The sequence below is a fragment of the Euprymna scolopes genome, chromosome 8 (assembly GCF_053919585.1).
Source record: "Euprymna scolopes isolate OS-2025 chromosome 8, ASM5391958v1, whole genome shotgun sequence".
In the NCBI taxonomy this organism is placed as follows: Eukaryota; Metazoa; Mollusca; class Cephalopoda; order Sepiida; family Sepiolidae; genus Euprymna; species Euprymna scolopes.
Window position 1 is genome coordinate 162,410,644 of NC_136489.1, and position 20,002 is coordinate 162,430,645.

Here is a 20,002-nt window from a genome sequence, read left to right on the forward strand (position 1 = left end):
CAGAATTTTTTTTTAGAAAGATGTAATTAATTTCATGATTGTTTTTCGTTGTTTTATCTAAAATTCTAATGAAATACACTTGCATAAAGTCGGATGATACACTGAACAAAAAAACATTTAAGATGATACAAAACATTGTGAGACTAAATTAAAGATGAGAACAATGATCAAAATACAAATAATAACATCAATCCTCATTGCAGCAATCAGGAAACACAATGCTATTTGAAACACTAGCATCAGTATATATAAAAGGCAGAATGGACGCGAGCGTTTGTGTATGTCAGCGAAAGGCTTTCCAGATCGGGGTTCTGCTGTCGGTTAAATTCTGCGAGAAGTTTTCCTATACTTCTGAGATTCGCAAGCCGACACTGTTTCTTTCCTTTTTTTTTTTTTTTTTGATGGAGTTAAAAAAAAAAAAAAATTCCCACTTTGCCATCGTCTCGAGTGTTTGTCTTTTTTGTATAATAAAGCGCAACTATTTGAATGCAAACAGCGAGAAGCTTACCTGGCCCCCAGCTAAGTTTAGAATCAATGTTCATTTCTGTGCATGCGTGGTGACTTCTATGATTCTTAATTAAATTACCAACTCATTAAATTCACTATCCTCTTTGGCCTAATGATTAGCGAGGAAGACTAATTACCTAACGTTTTTGAGTTCAATCCCACCTCTCTCTCTATCTGTTTTTTTTAATTTTTTTACTTCGTCCATGTGTCAATATCCTCCACTTGGGCAAAAGTTAATCACCAACTCATTGAATTCACTATCCTCTTCGGCCTAATCGAAAACTGATTGCACCCCTCTCTATCTTTTTTTCTCTTTTATTTATTATTTTAACCATGTGAAAGCCATTCTTAACATTGCTTCGTCCTTGTGCCAATATCCTCCATTTGGGCAACACCGGCTGCTCCCCACTAGTTTTTTTTTTATAAAATAAAATATGCACAAGGTGCAGTTGAAAGCCAAATTACAACGCAATATTATGAAAATAAACAAATATTTTACTTGTTTCAAATTTATAATTTAAATAAATTTTGGAGTCAAACTCCATCTTCAGTATTTTGCATATCTTTTTTTTTCTTTTTTTTTTCTTTTTTCTTGCTATATTGTAAAGTTGGAGAAAGAAACGTCAGTTAGTAAAGATCTGCGCATTGTCTCTCAGCGGCTGTGTTTTGCAATGTCGGAACGGTGCATTGGCTACGCGAGATTAATGTCAGGGTTGCAAGTTCCATTGTTGAAGCGTTGATTTAATTCGATTAAAATATGCGTCAGGTGCGCTCGAAAAAATAAAGAATTGTACAAATTACTGGGGATGGAGTTTGACTCTAAAATATATTTAAATTATAAATGTCAAACAAGTAAAATATTTATTTTCATAATATTGTGTTGTGATTTGGCTTTCAAGCGCACCTGATGCATATTTTATTTTATTCAAATTAAATCAACGCTTCTATAACAGAACTCACATCCTTGACTTTTTTTTATAATTTCATATAATTTTAAGAAAATATTGTTTCAAATACGTATGGAAATCTCTGAGAATTTGTTAGCTCATATTTTGTATTCTTATTTTTACTTAATATTAACTCCAAAAACTTTAAAACATTTTAAAAAAATTATCTTATTCGGACATTCACAATTTCAAATTTTTATTTTGAAAAAATGCCTGAATACTATATATTTCTTGAATCAATTTATGCTAATGAATTCTTATTTCTTTCTTGCCATGTTGTAAAATTGGAGAAAGAAAAGTTAGTTAGTAAAGATCAGCGCATTGTCTCTCAGCGGTTGTGTTTTGAAATGTCGGGACGGTGCGTTGGCTACACAAGATTAATGTCAGTGGTGGGAGTGCCATTGCTGAAGCGTTGATTTAATTTGAATAAAATAAAATATACGTCAGGTGCGCTTGGGGTGGGTGGGGAAATGTACAAAGTACTTGGAAAAATTACCTGGACAGTAGATATCTCTTGATGAATCAATTTATTCTAATGAATGCTTATTTCTTGGTGAATCTTGGTGAAAGAAAGAATCTGCTTTCTAATCGTGATCTCTATTATTTTAAAGAAGACTTAGAAATTTATATCAAATTGGAGAATACATCATAAGGGTGTACCTGATGCCAATTTGATCGCTTCTCTTTTTGCATTGAATATGCAATGTGGTCCCAATCTCCTCAGATCTACAGGGTAAAATGATTTTATTTTTGGTGTGGCCACCATGTATTATGCAGAATTGACAAGATTGTATTATTTTCTTAAATTATTTTATTTTATTTTTTTTTTTAAACTAGCGGGGGTACCCAGCGTTGCCTGGGTGTTTGGAGGTGTAAAAGAAAAAACGTTAGTAGGGGGGGGGCTCGAACCTGTGATGAACCTGAAGGCGGCAAAGAAAGTGAAAGAAAACATTACATCTTACCACTACGCTACGAGGCCATAGGAAGTGAAAACCGTTCAAATTTAGCGATGTCAATCAGAATGTTGACTTGCTAAGTGAATACGCAGGTGCAGAAATAAACGTTGGCTGAAGGCCAGTTCAGCTTTCCGCTGTTTCATTTATTTGTTTCCCCACGATGTTGGGGAAACCAAGCTCCTCCGAAAAAGGGGGAGCTCTCAAATGAATAGCAGTTGTCTGATATGAAGGGTATTCCCCACATTGATCAAAGCTGATTGCCTTCAAGGCGTGCCGGCCACGAAGGCCAGCGAGTTGATTTGGTTCAGTTCTGCTTTATTTATACGAGAAAGACAAACAAACACTGGAAACCAGGTTTAAAAAAAAAAAAAAAAAAAAAACTCTCTCAAAATAAATGTAGAGACGACAACCGTGCACAAATCATAGATATTATAATCTAGAAAGTATATAAAAAGTTCTAAAATATAGTACCTCACCCTCCCACGAAAAAAGCCTTCGCTGGACATACAAAAACGCACGCGGCCATTTTGCCTTTTCTATATATATATATATATATAACTTTCATGATTTATTTAATTAGTTTTTAAAATTCAATTTCATTATGAAATTATTTAGAAAACTCTTGTAATGAAGAGCAAGCCGACAGAAGTTAAACAGGCTTCCTTGTGCAGACGGGATCAAGGGATCAAACCAAATCAAAATGGTAGTCTCTGACTTAAAACAAGAACAACTTTGACAAGGATGAGCGTTGAGCGCATAATGACGTGTCAGTGACATAAAGATCCATATCCCTCCTCTACCCCTAAAATATATAGAAACACACATGGGACATTTTTTTTAATCAGTCAATTAGAATTCACTTCGAGTTTATAATTGACGGTTTGAGTCCAAGAGACACAGTCCTTAGTTATTCTGAGAGACTTCTCGTGGATGCAATGAGAGGTAGTGACGTATGGCCGATGAATTGATAGAATTGATGGAAAAAGATAGGAAGAAATGAATAAAGTTTTAATTGTCCTGAGAAATGAGACTCGTCTGTTATGAGCTTTTGTTACGCGGTCAAGAGATGCAGAGACAAGATATAAAAATACGGTCTGTTTTATTCTTATGAATTCCTCAAAAGGGCTGATGTGCCGTAAATATGAACATTGGCTCAATATAAGTAGATACTTCACCCCCCCCCACCACTACTCTTTTGTCCTCATATTTTTCTTTTCTTTTCTAGTTATGCCCGAAACATTCATTTGTCGACAAACAGGGAATGCCATCATCCACGGGACAAAGCAGTAAACCTTTGCAAAAAACTTGGAATTCTGTAAAATCTGCTGTTGAAAATGTGAAACCAAAAAAGGTTTGTGCATTATTTCCGTTTTTTTTTTTTTTTTTTTTTTTTTTTTTCAGAATTCGAAATCCAAGTTCTTAAGGTATGGAGAGAGAGAGGGAAAATAATTAAAAAGTTTATTTATAATTCTTATGTAAGTGAAATATCGAAATGGTTAAACAGTAGAACCCCGGGATACGGCATTTAAAAATTACTAACAAAATACAGTGCAGTATATAATACACATGTTTATAATCAAATAACATAAATAACACTGTAAGGCAGGACAAATATCGTAACCAGAGGCCGGAAAAAAAAACAAAAACAAAAACATATTCCACATCGTAACCTGAAAAAAAAACGTATCCTAGGGCCACTGTATTCTGGGGTTCTACTGTATTGAAAGTAGAATTTATTTCCACTTTTTTTATTAACTACATTTTATCATGCTCCACTAATGTTATATTAGTTTCCAGCAAAATATCAATGAGTCGACTAGCAGAACCTGTGGAAATTCCACTTGGAAATTTTTAAAACACATAAATAAAATGAATGAAAAATAAAATAAAACAAATAACGAATTTAAAATAATTCTTTAGCAAATTCTTTTTTTACCTTTTAAAGCTAAAAAGAATTGATTTAAAAATGTTGATTTTTTTTTTTTCAATGAAAATTCAATACATTTTGTTGTTTTTTTTCTGAATAATTTTTGTCTATAAATGATATATATATATATGTATATATATATATATATGTCACTTCACTTACACATTTTTTAAATTTTAAAAAGAAGGTATAAAAAAAACTTAGTATCCTTTCAACATGACCTTTTTAAAATTATCAAATAAAATAGCCAATTTGAAACTGTAAACAGACAGCCATGTTTTTTGAAAATTTTTTAGGATGAAATGATTTTAATGCTTTTTAACCGATAAAGAGCGATTATAAAGGGAGATAATTCGTTTCTCACTAATTAATGTTTGCGATGATGATGGCTTTTTGTGACACTGCACGTACGGACCACTAAATTAATATTTAGATGTTTTTTTCATCATGAAAACAAGAATTAGTAATAAAATAATATTGAGAAACGCACATTAAAGATGCTTCAAGGTGAGTCATCAGGGGTATGCTTGATTGACTTGGTTGAACAATTTTCCAAATTATACCATCGTAACCAGTAACCCAGCATTGCTATGAAGGGAAACAACTCGCCATCTTAGAAGAGATGAACGATGGAACTAAATGATATATTTCTAAATGACACTGGGGGAAATAAGTTTATCTTGCAACCAAGTTTCATGATTCATTTTTGCTGGGAAGTACTCCATCTACTTTTTTATTCTAACTTGGAGGAACAAAAAAAAAAAAAACGAATAATAATAATATGGCTAATTGTATTGGACAACATTTCACCAATTCATGCAAAAATCATAATTTTATTATCTCTTCCAGTACATACTATTAGCAATTCTGCAAGATATTTGATTTCATAGGATTGTGGCGCCATCACATCTTGTGATTGTGTGCAGATATTTGAAGAACAAGAACCCAGGTTTGCCCAGCTGGGAAACTTGAGTCCTTGTACCAGAAAAATATCCAGTAAATAAAACGATGTTTAGTGAATCGTTATTTTTTTTTATTTTATTTTATTTTTTGCATCTCCATACACCAAACATGGATATAAATATCGCTAAAGCATCTGCTGGGTCATAAGCTTCATTTCAAACCGCGTCTCTCTCTCTCACTATCTCTCTCACACACACACACACACAGAGAGAGTAAATCGAATTAACTAAGGGAGATAATAACTTCCGGTGAATACCGGAAAAGTATCCAGTAAATAAAATGTTGTTTAGTAAATCGTTATTTTTTTTTTTTTCATTTCCACAAACAAAACATGGACATAAATATCACTAAAACATCCGCTGGGTCATAAGCTTCATTTTGGTACCTAACTTGCCTGAGTGGATTGCTTGTAGGCTGAGACAAACCGCGTCACACACACACACACACACACACACACACACACACACACACACACACACACACACACACAGTACGAAGATTTATAATAGGATGCATTTCCTGGGAAATGATTGGACGTGAAAGGTCGGTTGTATGGCCACCAAAATCTCTGAATTTCTTCCTGTGGGAAATTTTTAATCAGTGGTTTTATGCTAGTAAACCAACACTAGAAGAAAACGTCACACAAGGTGTGAAAACTATAAGAATGACCAAAATATACAAAGATCACGTGTCTCTCGAATAAGGAAGTGTTTAGAAGAATGTGGATATCATTGTGAGCACTTACTGTAAATTATTTATAAATAATGTATATTACCTATCCATAAGTCGACCCCCCCCTCGCAAATAATCTTAAAAACGTCTCCCCGAAAATTATATAATATATCATAAATTATATACATTACCTCCTATTATTAGAGACGTCCCTCCATGGGATTAATGGTCTATCTCATGACGTCACTTCCTCTGGTGACATAACTTCCGGTAAGGAATACCAGAGCCTGGCATTCGGAGATTGGCATGTGAGCAAGGAGGTCGGGTGCACACGCACACCATTGAGGAATGGTATTGCTCAACTTGCTTTGCCTGTAATATATGTGAATACATGTTCGTTTCCTAAAAATCCTGTGTTCCTTCGTTCTTATTACCATTTAAACCCATAACACCTATGTGTAAATCAACTCCCCAAAATAATCTTAAAATTGTCTCCCAGAAAATCGACTTATACACAAGTATATATGTTATATAATAAATTATGTACTATTGCACAAGCCATAATATACCGTCCGTAATAATGTGAATGTGTGCTTTAAGTGCCATTAAATGGTTTCATTGAATAGTTAAAATTAGGAGAGAACGACATATCGTAAATACTACATTTCCTAACCGACTAAAAAAACCATCATAACATCACCGAATACATCATATCAAACTTAGGCCTATAGCCACGTCTAGAGAGTGAACATTGCTAGAGCTATTTCAATTACTATTAAGCCTCCCACTAAAAAAGCGTGCATGTACTTACATGCTGGCAAACACACTGCAGTGGGGTTCTGAAGGAGTGTGATTAATTACTAGGATTACCTGTATAGACCGAGTGCACAAAAAAATGGCGTTTTCTATGTTATGATCGAGTGCCGAGTCGCTCTTTAACAGTATTACCTATGTATAAGTCGACCCCCCCCCCCCAAAAAAAATAACCTTAAAATCGTCTCCCAGAAAATCAAATCAAGTGGTCCTGGATATGACCTTAAACTATATCCAGTGGTGAGGCTCCAGCTTGTGGGCTTTGGGGAGTGTGGAGCCACCCTTTAATTGCCATTGCTCCCAGGTCCACTCTGACCCGGAGTGGTAGTACCTGTTAGGGTCCCAACTATGGGTTAAATAGAAACCGACTTGAAAACAACAAATATATTGTATTAAAAAAAATTTTCTTAAAAATCTTTGGATTCGGCATTAAATAACCTGAAAGGGATTGATATGCCGTAAAACAATAACAACTAACCAACTATACACAAGTATATATAGGTTATATAATAAATTATGTACTATATATGCATATAATCTTAAATATTATTAATTGCATAAATATTAATACATTGCTTTTATCTAATCTTTAAACAAATTATTTGTTTTCATATTTATTCATATCTTCAGTTTTTTTTTTTTTTTTTTTTCAATCTTAGACTATTTTTATGATCCTGTGTAGGTTCACTAATCTTGATCTATTTAGTTTACATCTATCCACACATCGTCATCAAATCTTGACTGTTCATATCCATGACTTTATCAAAGTTGACAACTTGATCATTTTCATAATCTCAAATATTTTTGCAGAACAAATTTGCTGTGATTTTTTTTTCAATTTTGCTGAGGAAACAAATACAAAATTAATATTTGTTTCGATGCGACAGGAATTTTTAATGCAATTTTGAGGAAGCTATTTTATGTCGACTTTACAAGACACCCCTAACTCTACCGGTTATACAGAAATGAATTTGGACTTCTTTTTTTTTTTTTAATTTATTATATAATCAGGTAGATTGTTTTATCCAGTGTTCGCAACTTATTAGCATAAATCTGCTTATTTTTAAAAGGAGGGATGGAGGGGGGGATTTCTATAAACAATTTTAGATAATTCTTTCACTTTACTTTGCTATCATCTGTCTTCTTTTTTTTTTTTTTATCTTTCTCTCTCCATCTGTACCCCACATCGTTTATTTCCAACTAGCATTTCAGCCCAGCGTTACCCGGGTATTTGGAGGTGTATATTTAGCAAAAAGAAGAAAAAAAAAAGCGGTCAATTTTTTTTTTACTTTGACCTCTATTATGACTCCTTAACATTTATTGTTTTGAGCTCAAATCAAGTTAAGTTAGATCCATGACCAAGGGACCTATATCTAAAATTTCAAGTGTTTAGACCCAAAATTGTCGGAGGAGTTTGGTAGAGTTCTCAAAGGTCAAATCGTTGAACTTTGACCCCTTAACAACCAAATTTCTGGCCGAAAACCGATCACAAAGATTTTCTCAAATCTCAGTACCCTGTATATCAATTTTCGAGCCTGTAGACTTAAAATTGACAGAGTTATTGCTTAGGGAAATGCACACACACACACACGTTCACTTTTCTAGATATATAGATAGATTGTAAAACCATTCCCCGTTGCATAGATCAAGGTTTCCCAAAGTGAGTGAAGCTGAGGGGCTCCTGAATCCCTTTCTTAAAGGGGACCAAATGCTTTGTATGTAAAGACTAAAAGCTAAACAGCATCTGCAGTTTCGTTATTAGATTTTGTTTCATTCTGAATTTGTTATTTCTCCATATCGAATTCCATTGCTATTTTTCTTTTTTGCTTCTGATAGTTTTTGATATTTTGCACTGAACAGGTCTTTCTGTTATTAACTGGCATTCGAAGGCCCGAACGTAACTTGTATACATAACGTTTTCTCAGGTGGACAAATGGTTACTGTAAGTTAAGAGTGTGAAATAAAAATAATTTATTTCATTTTAAAAGTAAACTTTTTCACAAAAACAACAAAACAAAACAAAACAAAAAAAACATAAAACAGAGCTTTTCACAAATAAACAAAAAACAAAACACCCTTAAATCCCGGATAAAATACTTTTGGGTTTGTATTACTGTACATAGATTCGAAAAAGTTGTCAAAAAAAAATATATAACAAATAAATGTTATCAAAGGTAAGAGAAGTTATTTTTCTACCAAAGTGGACATATTTTTCGTGTTTTTATTTAATGTAACATGTTTATTCAGCTCGAAAAGCTGACAGTGTTTACCGATGTATTGGAAAATTCAAAATGGCACCCGACTCTCTCTCGGAGAGGGTAAGTTTGGGAAAAGGTATTATAAATAATAAACTAGACAAAATACTGTTAGAAATTCGCTCAATATATGTTACAGTGACATAAGTTGACATATATTCGGTTGTTTTTTAATAGTATTTTGTCTAGTTTATTATTTATAACATCTTTTCCCAAACTTACCGCGTTAAAGAGACAGTCGGGCGCCATTTTGAATTTTCCAATACATCGGTAAACACTGCATGTTTTTCGAGCTGAATAAACATGTTACATTGAATAAAAACACGAAAATTATATCCAGTTCGGTAGAAAAGTAACTTATCTTGCCTTTGATAACATTTGTTTGTTATATATTTGTTTTTTGACAACTTTTTCGAATCTATGTGTACAGTAATACAAACCCATACTTTTCTATAAACAAACAAACAGAATTTTATGGCTATTGGTTTCAGTTTATCATAACTTTTGGGGTATCATTTCTTTTACATCCTGATTTCATTCCCCTCCTTTCATTTCATCAAAAGGGAATTTTTAACCATTGAACAAAACATCTTGAAATTTTCTTAACTCTTTCATTTTAAGTTTTTTTTCCGGAATTTTGTTTTCTCACTTTTTTTTTTTTTTTTTTTTTTTTTTTAAGGAAACATTGAATAAAAGTTTGGGAGTCCTCATTTTTTTTGTTTGTTTGTTTGTTTGTTTACTTGGGGTTTCTATCGTCACAACTTTTAGTAAATGTACATGTTAACTTGTGTTTGTGCTTTTCGCTAAAATCAGGTAACGTGTTAAAAGACCCCCCCCTCCCCCCAAAAATGGCGACCGTACAAAATGAAAGGATGGTTTTTGTGGAAACGAAAACGAAAAGACACTGGTTTAATTGAAAAGTTCTGTTTATTTGTGAAGAAATTATTTCTATTTCAAACTCTAAATTTTTATTTCGGTACTTGTACAGTTTAATGAAGATATAAAAAAAAATGAAAATAAAGTTACATTGCACGTATTCGTTATGGAACGAAGTTCTCCGGATAAAAAATTTCACTTAATTTTATCAAGTAGTTTTTATTTTACAGCGAAAAAAAAAAACAATTTATGATACCGAGCAAAAGGTTCCATCTTTAGGAAGAAAAGCTAGGAATAAAGATGGGGAGGAAGTGTCGGCGGTTTAACTGGAGTTATCTCCCCGTGGCGTGTTCAACAAATTTCGTCATGGCTGACTTGAACGCGCTCTCATAAAAACGTGTTTTTCTGCTGTAAAATAAAAACTACTCGATCAAATTAAGTGATTTTTTCCGGAGATCTTCAGTCCATAACGGATACGTACACTATAACCCTTTTTCGATATTCTCATTTTTGAATGTCTTGATTAAACAGTTCCAAGTACCTTTTATTTCAAACTCTTAACTTATATTATTCATTTGATTACTTGTTAAACCGTTCTGTTTATGTTCAGTGTGATGGCGATGTCCCCCACTTCATTCCCTTTTGCTCGATGTAGGGTTAGGGTTAGGGTTAGCGAGTATTAATACAACGAAACGAGAATAGGATAGAGATGGATAGAAAGATAAAGCCTTCATCTTATTTCATTCAAGCTTCCTTTTAGTTTTGCACACAAATACACCATAATGCAAAATACCATTCATGTTTAAAACTATTTTTGCGTACTTTAATCTGTTATAAGTTTAATCTGTTATAAGTTTAATCTGTTATAAGTTTAATCTGTTATAAGTTTAATCTGTTATAAGTTTAATCTGTTATAAGTTTAATCTGTTATAAGTTTAATCTGTTATAAGTTTAATCTGTTATAAGTTTAATCTGTTATAAGTTTAATCTGTTATAAGTTTAATCTGTTATAAGTTTAATCTGTTATAAGTTTAATCTGTTATAAGTTTAATCTGTTATAAGTTTAATCTGTTATAAGTTTAATCTGTTATAACTTTAATCTGTTACTTTACTATAGAGTAACTACTTCTATCTATACTTTTACTCCTGATCTTAAATGGAACACATACATTTAATCCGTTGCCAAGGCCGCTGGAAAAATGGGGAGATCCTCCTATCGATCCAGTAGATATCTCACTGCTGATGCAATTCTCTATCTATATAAGAGCCAGGTACGTCCAAGGATGGAGTACTGTTGCCATATCTGGGCAGGAGCTGCTAGAAAGGACTTATCCTGACTTGATAGAGTTCAAAATAGATTTCGTAGCTTCGTAGGGGATGTCCTTTTCTCTTCCCTGCAACCTCTTTCTCACAGAAGAGATGTTTTAGTTTTGCACACAAATACACCATAATGCAAAATACCATTCATGTTTAAAACTATTTTTGCGTACTTTAATCTGTTATAAGTTTAATCTGTTATAAGTTTAATCTGTTATAAGTTTAATCTGTTATAAGTTTAATCTGTTATAAGTTTAAACTGTTATAACTTTAATCTGTTATAACTTTAATCTGTTATAACTTTAATCTGTTATAACTTTAAACTGTTATAACTTTAAACTGTTATAACTTTAAACTGTTATAACTTTAATCTGTTATAACTTTAATCTGTTATAACTTTAATCTGTTATAACTTTAATCTGTTATAACTTTAATCTGTTATAACTTTAATCTGTTATAACTTTAATCTGTTATAACTTTAATCTGTTATAACTTTAATCTGTTATAACGTTAATCTGTTATAACGTTAATCTGTTATAACTTTAATCTGTTATAACGTTAATCTGTTATAACGTTAATCTGTTATAACGTTAATCTGTTATAACGTTAATCTGTTATAACGTTAATCTGTTATAACGTTAATCTGTTATAACGTTAATCTGTTATAACGTTAATCTGTTATAACTTTAATCTGTTATAACTTTAATCTGTTATAACGTTTAATCTGTTATAACGTTTAATCTGTTATAAGTTTAATCTGTTATAAGTTTAATCTGTTATAAGTTTAATCTGTTATAAGTTTAATCTGTTATAAGTTTAATCTGTTATAACTTTACTATAGAGTAACTACTTCTATCTATACCTTTACTCCTGATCTTAAATGGAACACATACATTTAATCCGTTGCCAAGGCCGCTGGAAAAATGGGGAGATCCTCCTATCGATCCAGTAGATATCTCACTGCTGATGCAATTCTCTATCTATATAAGAGCCAGGTACGTCCAAGGATGGAGTACTGTTGCCACATCTGGGCAGGAGCTGCTAGAAAGGACTTATCCTGCCTTGATAGAGTTCAAAATAGATTTCGTAGCTTCGTAGGGGATGTCCTTTTCTTTTCCCTACAACCTCTTTCTCACAGAAGAGATGTTGCGAGTTTGTCTCTGCTTTATCGTTATTTTCATGGCAAGTGCTCGACTGAGCTCCAATCTATGATCCCCCGTCGCCAAACTTTCACAAAAAACACCCGTCTAGCAGAAAACACTATCAATAATTCCCCCCCCCCACTCTTTATCTGTGCCTAAACCTAAACGTAGATTCCATGAGCAAAGCTTCTTTCTTAGAACTGCACGCCTGTGGAATTGTCTTCCGTTTTCCTGCTTTCCAGCTGACTACAATATGGTTGTCTTCAAGTCTAACATAAACAAGTTTTTGATGAGCCGTTCCATATAAGTTAACAAATTTACCGGATTTCCATTATTAACGATTACTATATTGTCCAATTTCTACTGTACACTCTTTAACTCTTATCCTCGAGTGGCCTCTGGGCCTTCATAAGTGGTGGTGCCTATGTCAAAATTAAAAAAAATATTGTTTATTTTTAATTAACTGTTTAGTTTGTTCTGAATTTTTTTTTTTTTTTATAACCTTTTGACTAGCATTGGTATAATGTTCCGGTGGGTATTTAGAAAAATATTAAAGTTAATAGTTTAATTGGCTGTCTCGGTGGTAATTTAACAGTGTTATAGGTAAAGTATTGACACCTTTTCCTTATATAATAACTTACCTCGAATAGCATATCAATAACAACAATACTAACAGTAAGTATAACGGTAGTATGCCTACAGTCAGACCATTTCTCTATAATTGACAGGCTAGTTACCCAACTTGTAATTGCATTGTTTACTTAGAGTAATAAAAAGTTTTATATTTGTACTAGCATGGGTACCCGTTGTTGCCTGGATGTGGAGAGGGGATTTTTTTTTTTTTTTTTACATAGGTATCCCCACTTATCAAGGCCCAAAGACCACTCGAGGATAAGGTTTAAGAGTGTACAGTAGTCAATTGGACAATATAGTAATTGTTAGTAATGGAAATTCGGTAAATTTATTAACTTTAGTGGAACGGCTCATCAAAAACTTGTTTACATTGGACTTGGAGACAATCAGATTGTAGTCAGCTGGAAAGTAAGAAAACGGAAGACAGTTCCACAGGCGTGCAGTTCTAAGAAAGAAGCCTTTTTCATGGAATCTACGTTTAGGTTTAGGCACAGGTAAAGAGTAAGGGGAATTATTGATAGTGTTTTCAGCTAGACGAGTGTTTCTTGTGAAAGTTTGGCGAGGAGGGACTATAGATTAAATCTCAGTCGAGCACTTGCCATGGAAATAACGATACATCAGAGACAAACTCGCAACATCTCTTCTGTGAGATAGAGATGGCAGAGAAGAGAAAAGGACAGTAAGACTATTGAGCCACCCAGCCCTAAAATATGTTTCAATCAAAATAGCAGTGAGTGCCCGTGCCATTTGAGTTAATACCAAATATTTTCCGATAACATTAAAAATATAATAACCTTTAAAATTTCTATATGAAAAATCGGGCAATCATTTGGTTTCGCCCATTATTTTTTGTCAACATCAGCAAGATGAAACATATCTCAAGTTTTTATTCTATTTTCTCCTTTCTTATTTTCCTCCTATTTAGAAAGTCTTGGATATGATCTTAAACTATATCCGATGGTGAGGCCCCAGCTTGCGGGCTTTGGGGAGTGTGAAGCCACCCTTTAATTGCTATTGCTCCCAGGTCCACTCTGACCCGCAGTGGTAGTACCTGTTAGATTCCCAACTATGGGTTAAATAGTGGAAACAGACTGGGCCCATAACCTGTAGAAGTGTAAGCCATTTTGAATCCTCTCATGGTTCGCTGTTACACACAAGTCCTGGTAGGTGACTTGTTTCTAGTAGACAGTTCCACAGAACAAAATATTCTTACCGTGTCGAAACCCGGGAAAGAACATGTGAAATTGCACCAGAAAAGGTTTAATATTTATGAAGCAATTCTGGTTTCTGATTGGTTTGGTAGCAGAACGTGAATTTATTTGATTCGTCAGTTCTTAGCAGCATCGTTTATAAATAGAATCGTCCAACTGTGTAGGATCATACCCCATTACTCTCCCAAAATATTCCAACAAACCGACTTGAAAAAAAAAAAAAAAGAAAAAACATATTCTATTAAAAATTTTTCTTCAAAATCAATGGATTTGACATTAAATAACCTGAAAAGGGTTGATATGCCGTAAAACAAAACAACCAACCTATTTAGAAACATTACAAGGTTTTATAACAAAATACTTTAGATGGAGCATACCATATTTTAGTAAGATTTATATCAACCAGAGCTTTCATTCAATTCCACTGGAATATTATTTGCTCACTATAAATTACTTTAGGCCTAATATCATATCAAATCTTCAGACATGTTTTTTTTTTTAAACATTTTTCTGATAAACCTACACTGAAAAATAGAAAAGTTTATTCCTGAGTTTTTTAAAAACATTTTTGATAGTTAAAGTGTTAATATTAAAGTTTTGTTGCCTGGGTGTCGAGCAATTCCATTGGAATATTTTATGCTCACTATAAATTACTTTATTTTTTAAAACTTTTTTTTTTTTTGATAAACCTACACTGAAAAATAGAAAAGTTTATTTCTAAGTTTGTTTAAAACATTTTTGATAGTTAAAGTAATAATATTAAATTATTTTGTGATGTGAACAAAACTTTGAATTTTTACATTTTTCTATATTCATGCAATGATTAATTTGTACCGGAAGTTTCATTTTGTGCTTAAAAACCGAAAAAAAATTGTTATATTTTAATAAAAGTTTGTATATATATATTTTTAAAATCCCACTACTATAAGATTCATTTTATAAAATTTTGAAATTTGACTCTTTTATTTTTGAACATATAAAATTGATATTTTGAGCTAAAAATTTGTATTTTAGTAAAATACTGACCTTTGTCAGAATTAGTTAAAAAAAATTTTGATAGCAAATGTATTATAAATACTATATTTCCTATAAATTACTTTTTGTAGATTTTTAATTGTTTGGTTATAATGACATTACTGCTTTTAAAGTTTGATTACTAAATAACATAACCACTGTTTCTGCCCCTGATTGTATGTTTTTTTGTTTTTTTTTTATAAAATGTTTTTATAAACTACTATGTTTTTTATATTAAGCTGATTTAAAAAAAAAAATGCTTAACCTTATTTATAAAAAAAATAATTTTTATCCACAAACTTTGTTCAGTCTTTTCTGACAGATTTATATAATATTGTTCAACCTGAAAAGGAATCGGTATTCCAGGTAAGTCCCTTCCCAATAGAAATTATGGATTTAGACGTTTTATTATTTTTTTTTTCATCTAAAACTATAAAAATTACAATCTACGATGGACAATTCAAAAATTTATATCATAAAATGTGTTGGGTTCTTCATTTTGCATCTTTTTCTCAAATATTTGACATCTTAATCTATATATCTATAAAAGTGAGTGTGTGTGTATGTGTGTGTGTGAGAACACTTCTCAACCTATATACTCAACAAATTTTTTATCTACAGACTTGGAATTTGGTATATAGGGGATTCAGACACGTGGAAAACTTTTTAATCCGTTTTTATCTGGAAAAAGTGTTAAAAATTGAAAAATTGGTATGTGGAAGGTCGTCAGATTTTTGTTTGTCAACTGTTTCACGAATGCGAATGTGTATGCACGGCCAGAAAAAAAATGACAGCTTCTTTATGTTAAGAATAAGTAGGTTCAGAAAACACTTTATATAGATTGTGTACTTAACTCGCTGTCTTTAGGTTTTGGTTTCGATCTCAGCTGTGAACTGTTTAGAAAAAAAAAACAATACTCACATGCACATGTCTAAGCTTCTTCCTGTTTTTTTTCTTCATTTTTTTTCTTCACTTTTCATTTTATTTCCCATTTTTTTCTCCATTTTTTCTCCATTTTTTTCTCCATTTTTCTCTCCGTTTTTTTCTTTATTTTTTCTTTATTTTCTTCATTATTTTTCTTTATTTTTTCCTTTATTTTCATTTATTTTTTTCATTTTTTTTTTCATTTTTTTTTCATTTTTCATTTTTTCATTTTTTCATTTTTTCATTTTTTCATTTTTTCATTTTTTCATTTTTTCATTTTTCATTTTTTCATTTTCATATTTTTTCATTTTTATTTTTTTCTTTTTTTCATTTTTTTTCGTCATTTTTTTTTCTTCATTCTTTTTCTACATTTTTTTCTTCACTTTTTTTCTTAATTTTCTTTTCTACATTTTTTTTTTTTTTACTTAAGGAATTTAACGTTAAATACCTATGGTATTTTTGTTTATAATAAACAAGAATCCGGCATTAATTAAAATATAATATTTATGCATATTTTACGACCGAGCAACGCCAGGCAGCCTTCTTATTGTTGTGGAATTAGGAGTCTGAATTGCTTTAGACGTCAGCAAAAAAAAAAAAAAAAAAAAAAAAATTTAAAGAACGCTAATCATGCTGAAAATGTGTAAAACAAAAGAAATATTAAAATCTTTGATTGGTTATCTTTTTTTTAAGTTGAATTCTTTAGATTTTGTGGGTTTGTATTACTGTACACATAGATTCGAAAAAATTGTCAAAAAACAAATATATAACAAATAAATGTTATAAAAGGCAAGATAAGTTACTTTTCTACCTAACTGGATATATTTTTCGTGTTTTTATTCAATGTAACATGTTTATTCAGCTCGAAAAGCATACAGTGTTTACCGATGTATTGGAAAATTCAAAATGGCGCCCGACACTCTCTTTAACACGGTAAGTTCAGGAAAAGATGTTATAAATAATAAACCAGAAAAAATACTGTTAGAAATTCGCTCATTATATGTTACCGTGACATAAGTTGACATATATTCGGTGTCATTTTAATAGTATTTTGTCTAGTTTATTATTTATAAAATCTTTTCCCAAACTTACCATGTTAAAGAGAGTGTCGGGCGCCATTTTGAATTTTCCAATACATCGTTAAACACTGCATGTTTTTCGAGCTGAATAAACATGTTACATTGAATAAAAACAAAAAAAAATGTATCCAGTTTGGTAGAAAAGTAACTTATCTTGCCTTTGATAACATTTATTTGTTATATATTTGTTTTTTGACAATTTTTTCGAATCTATGTGTACAGTAATACAAACCCGATTTTGTCAATTAAATAAATAGTCTGCACAAGTTGGTGACTTCTGGCAATAGCTGCTCACGTAAGACCTGGTCTGCAGCTATCAAAGACTTGAAAGCTAGGCAACCTCACGAGAGGGTTTCGCTAGAAACAAAGTGTAACATCTCTCCTGTAACTACCCTTCACCTTTTCTGTCATTGGTCAGTGGAGGAGAAATCCGTCACGACTGAGACAATTTTTATTTTTGTTCCTATCCAGAGTGCCCATTTTTGGGAAGCTGGATTTTCCCTACATTAATAACCGACCTTGTGTCTAACTCTGCCCTCATGGGGAGGCAAGTAAATAGGAACTGATGGATTGAACTAAATAGCAAGAGGACATTCCCTGCCCAACTCTGTCAGTAAATTCGAAGAAGGGAGATTATTATCTAATCAAATGCTAGAAATGTCATTTACTATCAATGAATCTCGAAATATTTTGTTTTTTATTAATTTTTTATAATTGAGTGGGAAAGTTTGGTTACGACTTTTCTGGTCTGCGCATAATTCACGACCCTTAATTTGGCAACTAAGACTTCAACTTTAAATCAGCTAATGAATCCCTTTTTCTGTGTGAACTCTCAAATTATAAAGATTAAACCTCCATTTTTGTATAAAATATCTTTGTGTGGACCGGCTCTTTTGTATTATTTGGTGTGAAATAAGAAAAATATTTTTTTTTATTTTATTTTTACATGGAGGGCACCACTTATTTATTTATTTTTATTTATTTATTTTTTTTTTTTACACAGTGATCACCACTTATCAAGGCCCGGAAGCCACTCAGGGATAAGGGTTATTGAAAGTACATTACGTTAGTGTGGAGATTTGATGAAGTGTTTACTTAAGGGGGTGGTTCATTAGGAATTTGTTAACGTTGGACTTGAAGACATCCAAGTTGTAGTCCAGTGGGAAGCAGGCAGACGGAACAGTTCCACAGGCGTGCAGTTCTAAGAAAGAAGCTTTGTTCATGGAATCCACGTTTTGATTTAGGCACAGATATAGAGTGGGGGAAATTTTTCACAGTGGATTCAGCTAGATTTTCGTGAAAGATTGGCGAGGGGGGACCAGAGATTGGAGTTCAGACGAGCACCTGCCATGGAAATAACGATAAAACAAGGATAGGCTCGCAACGTCTCTTCTGTGGGAGAGAGATTGCAGGGTAGAGAAAAGGGCATCCCCACTAAGCCACAGTCTATTTTGTACTCTGTCAAGCCAGGATAGGCTGTTTTTAGCAGCTCCTGCCCAGATATGGCAACAATATTCCATCCTTGGACGTACTTGGCTTTTTATTAAGGCCCAGAAGCCACTCGGGGATAAGGGTTATTGCGTGTAGAGTAATCAATGGGATATAATCGTAGTAATCGTTAGTATTGGAGATTTGATAAAGTGTCTTAATGGGGCGGTTCATCAGGAATTTGTTTATGTTGAACTTGAAGACATCCAAGTTGTAGTCAGGTGGGAAACGGGCAGACGGAAGAGAGTTCCACTGGCGTGCACTTCTAAGAAAGAAGCTTTGTTCATGGAATTCATGTTTTGATTTTGGCACAGTTAAAGAGTGGGGAAAATTACTGACAGTGGTTTCAACTAGATGGGTGTTTATCGTGAAAGATTGGCGAGGGGGCGGGGCCAGAGATTGGAGCTCGGACGAGCACTTGCCATGGAAATAACGATAAAACAAAGACAGGCTCGCAACGTCTCTTCTGTGGAAAGAGGTTGGAGGGAAGAGAAAAGGGCATCCCTCACTAAGCCACAAAGTCTATTTTGTACTCTGTCAAGGCAGGATAGGCTGTTTTTTGAAGCTCCTGCCCAGATGTGGCAGCAATACTCACGCCTGTGTATTTCCGAAAACTATTTTTTCGATGACCTTTATTCTTTATAATTACCTATACGCATTCTGTCAGGACTACTTCACCACTGTCAGTAATAATCTTGGGAGAAAAAAAGTCATGCATACCTCCCGTCATTTATAGGTTAAATAGTAAACTTTCAAACCTTCGTGAGAACGTGATTTAAAAAAAAAAAAAAAATCCAAAATCGTGCTAGTGTTTTTCTGCATATCTTAACATTGTTTCTAGTTATCTTGGATTTGTCATTGCTACTGGATTCAAGCAGTGCTGGCTCAAAAGAAAGTGGGGTAGAAATTGTACAACCCATGCTTCATGATAAACTCATGTAAGCACCCTCTCAGAAGGATGGCTTTGACCTCTCTCTCTCTCTCTCTCTCTCTCTCTCTCTAGTTGAGCATATTGGGAATTGATACACGATATACCATTGCCGTATTAAGCGATGCTCTTTGTGTAAACAAATTGAGCTTAGGTATTCGGACGATGTCAAAATATTGTTAATTCACTACCCGCACAGCAGCTGCCGATTTAGCGTAATGGTTCAAAGCCTTGACTGTCGCACTGGCGGTTGGGTTTTGATCCTGGCTTGAGGTAGTTACTTGTCTAGCCGCACTGATTCGCTGTGATACAGCGAAACAGTACTGTATGTCGATGACTATATGTATATA

At 32.9% G+C, this 20,002-nt stretch overlaps 1 protein-coding gene across 4 annotated transcripts in view; it reads left to right on the forward strand.

Annotated features, from left to right (window-relative positions):
• The window catches only part of LOC145284013 (phosphatidylinositide 4-phosphatase SAC2-like), a 697,431-nt gene that overhangs the window by 207,639 nt on the left and 469,790 nt on the right, over positions 1–20,002 (forward strand). For 2 of the 4 annotated variants that reach the window (XM_080133103.1, XM_080133104.1), the window contains exons 4-5: positions 3,636–3,761; positions 15,543–15,599. In XM_080133103.1, the coding sequence (XP_079989229.1) occupies positions 3,636–3,761; positions 15,543–15,599 (183 nt within the window). The remainder of the gene's footprint in view (positions 1–3,635; positions 3,762–15,542; positions 15,600–20,002) is intronic. The other 2 variants (XM_080133106.1, XM_080133105.1) reach the window with 1 other exon arrangement.